General features: G+C 36.7%; 1 protein-coding gene across 3 annotated transcripts in view; it reads left to right on the forward strand.

The window, feature by feature from the left end:
• Window positions 1-11,490, forward strand: part of STRN (striatin) — a 98,921-nt gene extending 87,431 nt beyond the window's left edge. For all 3 annotated transcript variants that reach the window (XM_049651884.1, XM_049651885.1, XM_049651886.1), the window contains one exon: window positions 20-11,490. In XM_049651884.1, coding sequence (XP_049507841.1) covers window positions 20-189 — 170 coding nt within the window. In that variant the 3' untranslated portion in view covers window positions 190-11,490. The remainder of the gene's footprint in view (window positions 1-19) is intronic.
• The last annotated feature ends 382 nt before the right edge of the window (window positions 11,491-11,872 follow it).

Consider the following 11,872-nt stretch of genomic DNA (forward strand, 5'->3'; position numbering starts at 1 on the left):
TTCCTTTCTTTTGATACAGGTCATGACTGTTCAATACGTTTATGGAACCTAGAAAGTAAGACGTGTATCCAAGAGTTTACAGCTCATCGGAAAAAGTTTGAAGAATCAATTCACGATGTAGCTTTCCACCCATCCAAATGCTATATAGCCAGTGCTGGGGCTGATGCACTGGCCAAAGTCTTTGTATGACACAATGCATCATCTTCACCTTCTAGCTCTTTATAAATAATCAACTGCACAAAAGAGATACAGAAGACCAGGGCAAGAATCAACCTGTCCTGCCCTTTTGTTCTGCCGAAGGAGCACAGAGAACATTTGTTAAAGTATAGTTTTGCAATTCGTATACTGTTTTCTAAAACTAAGGTTTGTTCTGGTTGCTGCAAGCTCAGCTGAATCTGTGAGCCTGAAAACTGTTTCAAAATTTCCCCCAATAGGAGCTATTATTTCTGAGGTTGTTCTAATTCGCTAGGCAGGCCTGAGCGAACATAGGTTTAGCCTGTCCCTATTGAGTAAATAGGGCATGCTATAAGGGATAATTAAAAAACTTGATGACTGGGAATGATAGAGGAAGAACAGAAATTTAGACCCAGTTCTCCCCTGAGAAATCTTGTTAACCACATTAGGTAGTCAAAACAGTAATCTTTACCATATCTGCTGTACTAACCCCGATGTGCATAATGAGCAGGCAGTGTTCAAATGAGTTTTTAATTTAGCTCTCCTTTCATCTGTGCACATAAAAGCACCTGGCAAAGCATTTTACCATTAGGGGGAAAAAAAAATGCAATAATATGTTAAATATATTATTATTCAAAAATGCTAAACAAATATTTAGTTTGTAAGCAGATTTCTATATTGTATTACCTTTTTGAAAATAGATTTGGTACCATTGTAAAGTTAAGCTGTCAAAAACAGTCACCATTATCAATAGTCAGTAGAGTCTGCTTTTACTAAAGAATTTAACTTATTCAGGTTCAAGATTCTGTTTATTTTTAAGGGCAAGCAGGGCATATCTTGATAATTTCTATTAATTTTAAAATTCACTTTATTCATGTGATATTTCTAGTACCAGAGTGGTTATCTCATATTGATGAAATCTTACCTTTTAGTGGTTGAAAAGACGGAAGTTATCTGTGAGTACTTGTTTTTCAAAATCCACATAACCATGCTTCGGATGACCTCTTGCTTTTTCTTTGTCTCTCATATTCAAATTATCTGACACCTACCAAAAACAGTTTATAATTATGTTTTGACAGCCCAAAGGGTATGGTTAATGTCAGGCAGCTGCTTTTGCAGTACTAAATAAAGCACCTGGTTTGTGCCCCAGAAGTCTTCCATTAATCTATCCAAGAAGAAGAGCCCACTGGAAATCTGGATGGAAGAGTTCAGTGCATCCCTTGGTTAAAGAGTTTTCTCTTTCCCTTCCCCTACCCCTCCATTCTTTAATTGGAGTACACAGCGTGTTTTAATAGGCAGTGTGTCAGTATTGTTTCTGTGGAAAACTGTCATAAAGGACCAGGGTTCCTTGAGCTCACCTAGGTTCCTTGAGCTCACCTAGCCTGTGACCCACATGTGGCCAGCTCTTAAGATTCCCATGACCCCACTCTTTGGACCTAGTGTCTTCACATTCTTTTGTTTGCCCCAAATGTCAGAGACCAGTGTAGAAATTAGGAATAAATTATTAATGCCCAACTTTTCAGCAAAATGTATATATAGTAGTTTTCATACATAAAATCCATATCCATAAATGTTTTAATCTTTTAATATAATTCCTACATTCCTCTCCCAACATATTCCATTGTCGTAACAATGACACTTCTGATGATATGTATATTTACTCTGAAAAAGTATTCTGGTGGTGATATGGATAGTAATTGACAATTTTTCTTTAAAATTTCTGCTTTTCTGCCTCTAGAGTTTTGCAGCATACAAGCTAGATTTGCCTGATTGATAGACAGATATACTTTAATATTTTGACACAGCTACCTTGTCATTTCATCTGTGCTTTGGTTCACAGTGGGCTCAAGGGACTCCTTTCTATAATCGAATGAATTGACCTGGACTTGAACTCCCAGGTGAATGTTTATATTCCCATGCAGATATAGAAGTCCACATTGTGTTTGGTTCATTCCTCTTTTTGGTTCTTCAGTGAGTAAAAAAAAAATGGTGTTGCTAACCTAACATTTATATAAGTATACTGGAAAATCCAGTCGGGTGCCCTTACTTGGCATGTTTAGGATGGACTAAGCTATTGTTTTACCACTTACTGCTTAAATTACCTCGCAAGGTCTCCAGTGCCTGCTTTACTTACATCACTGAAATTCTCAAAACCAAGAAAGTCTCTTCCCTTACGTTTTATACCTCCTGGTTGAAATTTCTCTCTTCGTGAGTGGAAAATGACCATGAGATAGGTAAACTGTGGTGCAGATGATGGAGCTTTGAAAGTTCTTTAGCCAGCCAGTGCCGGGCCATTGGAGACCCTAGACAGAAACAGATTCCTCTCCACTAGCACTGTGTAGATCACAGCCTAGAAATGAGCCAAAGCTGTCTTCCAGCCAGAGAGAAGCATAGACATGTATCTGCTTTCCCCGCCAGCCTATCAGAAATTTAATCCCCCAAATGAACAAATTCAAGATTCACACAGTCATTGAAATGCTTTCATAGTGCTTGGTTTGTAAATATTTTGGGTGAAAGGTATTGGGAGAGTATGAAAATCAGCAGGAGACATGGTCCCTGCCTTATTTTCATATGCTATGAATACATCTCTGGGACTTGCAGCACCCTTCTCAAAACCCAGATGTCATATGGAGCTCATTTGCTACTCGAACCCTAGACAGGTATTTAACATAAGTGATATAATGACCTTCAGTATTTTTCTATTGAACAAGTTTAGCGATTTTTGCCATTAAACAGATAATTAGTTATGCAAAGTATTTAGCTTTTATAATCATTTTAGTTATGACTAAAAGGGGGGAAATTATGCTGCATCACTGATAATGAACTTTGTGAAAAATTTTTGTTTATCTGACTTTCATTCCTTCAGTATTCTTGCTATAAATTTCTTTTGGAGATAATGATAAAGATTTATTTGAAAATGTCTAAAATGTATGTATATTTTATAAATATATATTATATATATTGTAGGAATATATATAATATATATAGACTATATATATTATATATATATATTATATATATATATATATATATATAAACCATAGGTGCATTTTACTGTTTTGTATTTTCATTCTTAGAGGTCGTGTACACCACAGGTAATGATGAGTATGATGAGTGTTGTGCTGTTTGCTTTTGCAGTATAATATATAGTTCTAAATGTTTCAATTACTGTATATACTATATTCATTATAGGCTAGCATGCTTGTTTTAAAGACTGTCATTCTAGTTTATTAAAATCTGAATGTAAGAAAACCTGGCTATTCAAATGTGAATTGAAAAATATTCCATTCTCAGTACTGAACTATTTCCATTGAACATTCAGGATTTTTTTTAACAAAACAGATATCATCAAGAAGGCAATAGCTAGAGAATGAGAGGTGCCTTTAAAATAAAATACAAATGCAGCCTTACAGTGAGGATGAGGATTGAGCTGGGGTGGGGTGGGGGGCTATGGCAGAGAGAGATTGAGAGACAGAGAGAGAGTGAATGTGTGCGCGCGCGTGTGCGTGTGTGTTTGCCAGTCTGTGAAGATCCTGATTTGTGACCATCAATGTCTTTTCAGTGTATCTGCTCAACTTCTAGGATTTCAAGGGACATTTCATGCACTGTCTTCGTGCTCTTCTGAGCACCACATGTACTTTCCAAGGATTTTGAATGTGAATTCCTAGAAATTTCAGTAGACAGGAAAATAACTATTCTTCATGATAGTTAAGTTCAGGTAAAAGGAGAAATTATTGATTCACCAAAATTATGGGATCTTCTAATGTTGGCTAGGTAATTTTTTTAAAATGTAATTTTTAAAGGCTTACTTTTTTAGTACTTCATATATTTCCCTCTTACACAAGAGCATGCCATGAAATTCTTCTGTGATGAAGATCCAACTAGTAAAAATTATTTTTAGATTAAACACCTGAACTAGTTAAAATACCACCTAAGAATAGTGTTTAAATGGCATCTTTCATATCTACCTCGTTGTCATTGCTGCCATTTTAATGAAAGCAAATCTTTATGACATCAGAAATGACTGGATGCAATTTCTCTGTTGGTGCTTTTCTCAGGCTTTGTCATTTAAGTTATATTGAACTAAGATGTCACAAATCAGATTGAAAGACTCAGAGTTTTGGTTTTCTTTTGAAAGAACTGCTTAAAATTTATCATCAGTGTTGATAGTGAGTGGATATAGTTCAACTCTGGTTAGTATACGTCTGTGATATTTTCAACCAAGAGCCAAACTGTTACTGAATTTACATGGAAAAAGAGCTCTAAGTACAGTTTTCTTCAGCTTACTTTATTCTTTGAAAGCTATTTCAAGGCTATTAAGTACATAATCATTAATTTTATGTACTCAGAAGTTGCCTTTGTTACTGTTACTTGTCTAGTTATTTATATAATTGCAGTACTTTATGTGTTTGACACTGGGATTCAGGTTGTATAAAAGTAGTAGCTGACTGAAAATTATATGTATATTTTTGTGAAATGTGTCAATTCCAGAAGTTCCTTTTAAGGGAAGGTCCAGAAAACATGTCCATCTTTAAAAACAAAGGACAGGTCATTGGTAAATGATTTGAATCATTTTTACTTTCAGCACTGAAAGCTTTTTAATTGGCCGTATCCATCATCTAGCTGGACCTCCATGTCAGTGTAAGGGACACCAGATTGACAAAGTATTTAGCAGATTGCATCAGTTTTGTTTTTGTTTTTCTGTTTTCGTTTTTTTTCTTAATCGGAGAAAAAAAAAAAAACACAAAAAAACAAAAACCAAAAAACTAATCTAGGCCAAACAGAGATCCCTAGATTCCACTTATTTATTCTAGCAGTATTCCTGAAGTGGTGCTTAGGGGTCAGAATTTTCTGGATCTTTGCTAGTTAAGCTTTAGATTTGATTTAACTGGGACCACATGGTTGCCATCCCTGTGATGCAAATTAGAAAGTTCATTTTAATTTAGATTAACTTTAATGTCTGCCTGGATTTTTAACAGGCTGTGAACCAGTGAGTGCCTTGTTAATGTAGAATGATTTTCCCTGGTTGTTAGCTCCTTTCTGAAAATGTCTCAGAGAATGGTATTTTAGTTGACTTGTACAGATCTGCTAAATTCGGTATTATCAGCAGTCAGAAAGCCTTCAGTCTACCATGTACCTCCCTCCCTACTTTCTTCTCATTGTTTGGCTGAAGTTTGCCTCTTGTGAGAAACAAATTCGACCCCCCTCTCCACCACTTTTTTCAATCCAGATTAAGAGGTATTCCCTACATGCATTCCAACTGTATGATCTAATATCTGTTTTTAGGAGGAACCACTTCTTTGTAATCCTGAAATCTACTGGTTACTTTACGTCCTTCTTAACTTCAGTTTACTAGAGCTGACTCCAGGGCATCATCAGTTTAGATTCCTACTAATTTCTTTTCTCCACTCCCCCCACCCTCACCCCCTCCCCGCAACTGGTGGGCCCTGGACCAGATTGTTTGATCTTCAGGTATTTTTAAATTTAGTTATAATATCAATTAATGTAAATTAATCCAAATGCTAATTTTTGTGGTGCAAGAAGTTTCTTTTGTAAATTCAGGGTATGGATAAGCTAATTAAGATATCTTTATTTGGTGGCTCTAAGTGTATTATTTGTTTTTAAATAAAGTGTACAAATATAGATAATGTGCTATAGGTGTCTGATGAATTGAAATATTTTGGAATCTAGTGGATTTGCAGTTTATTATAAAATACTTTAATACAACTTGATTTTGTTTTTTCCAGTGGGGGTGGGGCAGAAGAGGCATGCAGAGGAATGAAGGAGTGTTAGACAAAGTAGATGTGAGTCCAAAATAATAAGCCAGTCTTAATTATTGATTGTGAGGAAGATAGAGAAATTTATCATTATAGAGTGTGAACCTTTGGAAAGCCAGTAAAATTAAAATACCCCATGAGATTGGATAATTGATACTTTCAGGGACACACATATATTTTTCAAGTGTTTAGTTATATATTTTAAAAAAAATTATACACACATATAAATTTAATGTGTTTTTATTTTTATTTAATTTTTTGTTTGGCTACTTAACAGACATAAGCCCTCCCCTCCCCCTTGCCTTTTCAGATCAACATTAGTTTTCAAGAGCTGTCTCTGCCCACACCTCACAGTCTCTTTGTTCCAATCTGAAGCCACCATACTATGTGGAATCTGAAAGTGTCCTTGAAACTATCTGCCGTTCTCTGATGTTTTTGTATTCTGCTGTAGCGATGAGTTTATATCCTTTAGCACGTACACATTCTTCAGCAGTGTCAGAAATACCCCTTTTTGTGCCTTTAATGAGAACTGAGACATTGCTGGAGTAATTTTTGAGTAATCTAGTACAGAAGGCTAGGAAGAAGCCAAAGTTTTTTCATGGATTAATGGGCCCTCTGGGGTGCCCCAGAGTGTTCCTCTGACCTGCATTGGGTTCCCCGAGACCATCACCGAGGTTTTGAGGGGCCCCAGAGATGTTCTGGCACTTAGGATAGTCCCCAGGAACACCTAGGAATCTGGCAGCGCCACGTAACTCAAACACTGTGGCTGTGAAGTGCCCCTCCATTTGTTCCTTATTAGTTCACACCTGTTGCTTACAGTGATCAGGATAACTCTGATTTTATGGGGAATCACTGGTATGCACCTCTAAAAATTGGAAACCCTGTCTTCTGGAACACTAACTTAGTATAGTTTGTATACTTTCAAAACCACAGAATTCAAAGTTCACCAACCACAAAATGACTCACTTTGCATTTCACTTAGATCCTACAACCGTCCTTTCTCCATCCTAGTGGTTTAATTAAGGGTAATGGTGGTTTTAGTCAGACTTGAAGAAGGATCTATTTGAGTGAACAAAATCTGCAATATCCTGCTAACAGGAAGGGCCTATTTTGTAGAAAATTCCCTTGTCCTCGATGATTTAGCCATTCACCTTACATTGCAGGCTGGTCCAGATGCTAACTCCGCATTGACTTTCCCTGTGTGCCTCTTTAAAGATATAATTAATCCAGTAATGTAAAGGAGAACCCACCATAAAACATCTGTTAAATAGCACTTGGAGCACTGGAATGAGTATGGCTAATTCATGTGCCAAAGTTTTCTGTGCTCTCATAAACTGCAGTATATATACCAGGTTCCCAATCTCTAACCTCAAACCACAGATATTTTTGAATTACCTCATATAATAGCATCACCAAGTTAAGGGTAATGGTAAGGGAAACCCATCATTTACAAATGAAATTTCCCAAACTGAAAAACTTTTTTTAATTAAACACTGCATGGAATGCAAAAATTTTATGTTTAGTATGAGTTGTAAAAACAAGGAGTTTGTGACTTGTGTAAGATGTGCTGAAATGTTAAAGTACACTGACATCTAGCTATTTTCTGAGTGAAATGGACCAAGGCAGTAGTTTTTCATAAGTAAGATTAACTTACTTAGAGCAAAAGAAATCTCATCAGAAAGTTTACTTCGGGTGCTGGCTAACTTGGGTGAGAGTGTGGGGAAAAACTACCGTACCAAGAAGGAAAAGCCACCAGCCATTGGCTCCCTTTTTTCTTTAAATGACTTGGAACGATGACCTCTGAGATCTTTTGACCTCTAAAAGTGAATGGTTCCAATTCTGCCTTGTCATTGCTCCCTGTTACCTAAATGAAAGATTTTTAGGAAGTACATCAAAAGTATTCTAGAGCTCTCAGGTAAAGTGTCAGCATAGCTTTTATATTTTAGGAAGCCATATTAACATAGACCCAAGTATGTTGTGCCACTTGTATATGTCAGAATGACGACCAGAAATGTAAAAATGTTCTCATGAGGCCAAGTGATAATCCCATGCAAAGATCAGAAAGTCATTTGTGTAGGATGAGTTGTTTTGAGTGATTTTACTATGCTTTCAAAACCATTTAAAAATATATTTGCATATTTCTCTACAGACTTTTGAGCCCATATATTTCAGAATATCCTGTTGGTGGAATAATTTTATTCAGTGTGTATTTTAGAAAAAGAATTCAGTGGTCTCACATCTTTTGACAGTTATTAATGATCAAACTCCTGACACTCCCTCCCCTTTTCCTCCCCTCCCCGCTGGAACTCATTGGTATGTAGACCAGTAGCATATGTCTCCATGTTTTGGCTGCCTGGAAAAACAGCATGTTTGTATAGTTTGCAGATAAACATGGAGCCTTGTGTATTTGATACATGTCAAAATGATTGTGAATATCGTGTAAATAATGTTAATTAGCAGTGTCCCCTCAGCTAACAACATTAAGGTTAGATTCTGCCAATTACCATTCAGGAGTTTTGAAAGTATGCACATTGAGCTAAAATACCACTTAATTCATTTAAATGGAAACTTTATTTTTCAGTGAAACAGTACGTGTTCAGTTTCCTTGTAGATCTCAGGGTCAGAAGAAATCAGGCTTTCTCCCAACTCTAAAACATTCAGGCTTTCTTTTATTCATTTTGGTCAGCCTTTTAAATTAAATAAGCAAGACAATAAACTCCTATTTCTCATATCCTACTATACTTGGGAATACACATCTAATGATTCCAATTAAGAAAAAATAAACCCTGCAAGCAGGCTTCCCCCCACCCCCCCCCTCCCTGTCTTTAGGAACATCATTGCTTTCTGGAGGAGAAATTATTTTACTTCAGAAAATGAAGGTGAGAGATCCATGCAGTTTTGTCTCCTTGATATATGCAAGTTATGTACAGCTTGCCTCTGCAGAAAAACACATTTTATTTTGTATGATTTTTAAAAGTTATTTTGGAAGTACAAAAATCAGCAAGGAAGATGTGATAAGTTTATTTTATATACTGTCTTTCAAAATCTTAGATTTTTTGTGTTGCATGGGAAGCATGTAGTGATGAATTTTATTATGAATGCCTTGTTTCTACCCCATCCTCAACTCACATTTTACATATTATGTATTGCTCAGTGTCACCTAACTAAAACAGGTAAATGATTGCTTCAGTCTCTATAAGCTCATTTGTTTTTCTTATATTCTGCTTAGCACCTCTCCTGGTGCCTTCCCATATAAAAAGTACTCAAATACTATCTGTGGGTTGAGAAATTAGAAAGCACATTTTCAAAACTCTAAATCTATCCAGATCTTCAAAGACAAAAAAATCATCCCTGCAGGTTCCTAGCCGATCGCAGATATATTTAGATCTGTGAGGCTGATCCTAAGATTGAGGTCTGTACCCTAACTGAGGAGGAATTTGGATCTCACCTGGAAGGTGGCGGCAGAATGGCCAAGACACCACCCTCCTGCACACTTCCAGTCCTGCCTACATGGGAATTAAGCAGAGCATGTTGGGGACAAGGACATGTGTCTGAACACTGTTAATGGTGCATCTTCTTTCCCTGACCTCTCTAGCACCAACCCACTGGCCTTTGATCTCTTGTGGGGCAGCTCCTCCAGTCTGGAACTTAAACCTGCCGGGACTGTCTTGGGCCCAGGCCAGATCCACCACCCTTTCCTTGCAACTCTCAGACCGTCCAGCTGTTCCTAACTGGCTGTTTTTTTCCCAAAGAAGTAGGAAATACCTCCCAGTAGAAGATTGTCAAGAAAGGCATTCCGCTGGGGGAACTTGCCTTGGATTTGAAGAATCTAGGACAAATCCCTCGGGATGTTTTCAGGGCTGCTTTTTGCCTAGAAGATTTGATGGTAATTATCTAAATGTTTATTAACTCTCCTGGGACCGAGCTCTGTGTTGTCTTGCTTTGCAGCTACCATTCCACCAAGGCCCAAGTGGCTTGCAGCCTTGAGCTGAAAAGCTGAATTGCTTCAGGAGCAAAATAGTCAACAAGTTAGAGACAGACTGTATTTTAACAATCAAATGACTTTTAAATCATTAAGAGAATCATCAGAAGAGTAGTGAATTGAATTTTTCACATTTCCATTTCTAAAGGCTTATTATAAACAAAATTGAGTGTGAAATGTTCAATTAAATCTCAAAATAATGTTAAACCTATATATTATGTAAGAACTATTAGCTCTTCAAATTATTAAAAGAGGATTATTTTAAGATCAATCCAGGACAAAGGAAAGAACAGGATTTTGACCTGGACACAGGACATTGTCGGTGAAACTTTAGTGAGACTAACTCTTATGAATTGGGTTTCTCATCTATGAAAAGGGGATTATACATCTGCCTGATAGATTGGTTTGAGAAAAGAGATAAAAACACCTGATAAAATGTTGGGCAGTCTTAATAAGCATCCAACAAATAATTATTCACACCCTGAGTTCAGACTTCTTGTCCATGTAATTCTGTCACACTCCTGGTAACTTCTAGAATATCAGAGTTTTAGGAGAAATGAGGTTAAAATGAACATCAAGAGTAGCCCTAAAGAAGAAGTTACTCCTAAAATATTACTTTCCTCAATATTTGAGTGCCTGCTGTATGTCAGTCAGTTCGAGGTGCTGACATTCAGCAGTAGACAAAGTCCTTTACCTGATACAGCTTACGTTCCAGTTGGGAGGAACAAATAATATCAATAAAAAATATCGAATATTGGTGATAAGTGCTAAAGGAAAGGAGATGGGTGTTTCACAGATGTAAATAGGGGTACAATTTAAATTACTGCAATTAACTAAAAGAGAAACACAAGGGGCACGTGGCTGGCTCAGTTGGAAGAGCATGCGACTCTTGATCTCGAGGTCATGAGTTCGAGCCCCATGTTGGCTGTAGAGATTACTTAATTAAAAAAAAGAAAAAGCAACAAGTGAAGTAATGAAGAGACATAATGGCAGAACTCCTATCCCACCATACCATTCCACTCCCGCCCCGTCTTGTAACAGCCCGGTCTATGTATCCCTATTTTCGTTCATCCAGATAGGTGCACACAAATACTACACAGGGTTTTGTCTTACTCTACATGTTCTCTGCAACTTGCTTTTAAAATTTAATGTGTATTTTGAGCACCTTCAAGTCCATACGTAGACTTCTTTTAAATTCCTTAATCTACACACACACTCTCGTGTAAATGAAATGAGATTTTTTGGTGTGTCTGTTTGCTGTAAATAAGGGGGATAACACATACCCTCTGCATCTTTTCTCATCCAAAAATGTGTGATGGAAATCCCTCCAAGTCTGTCTCATAGCCGTCATTTCATTCTTCCGAATGCTGTATAATACTCTGTGATGATGACTTAAACTTCTTCTCTAATTAATGGACATTTACTTTGCTACCGGTATTTTCACTATTATGGTAACTCATGACCATGATGGTGTCACTTCTGTGGAGTAGATTGCCTGCAGTAGGATTGCTGGTTGACAGCTACGTAGATTTAAATGTTTTTAATAACTATTGACAGATTATTTCCCAAAAAGGCTGGAGCAATTTATATCTTCATCAGTAAATGTACAGTATAAAAAGTACCCATATCCTTCATCCCCACTAGGGATGTTGTATCATTTTAAAAAAATAGAAGAAAAAAAAAGACTGGTGGTGTGTATAATGATTTCTCAGTATTACTTTATTTGCATTTTACCTAATTATTGTAAATCTGCATAACTTTTCATATGTTCTTTGGTTATTTGGGTTTCACTCATAATTAAATTACCTTTTGTATTTTCTATTGCTGTATAACCGATTAGCACCAATTTAGCAGCTTAAAGTGACACCCGTTTATTATCTCACAGTTATATGGGTTAGAACTTCAAGCAGGCTTGACTGGGCTCTTTGTTCACTGTCTG

This window comes from Panthera uncia (genome assembly GCF_023721935.1).
Source record: "Panthera uncia isolate 11264 chromosome A3 unlocalized genomic scaffold, Puncia_PCG_1.0 HiC_scaffold_12, whole genome shotgun sequence".
NCBI lineage: Eukaryota > Metazoa > Chordata > Mammalia > Carnivora > Felidae > Panthera > Panthera uncia.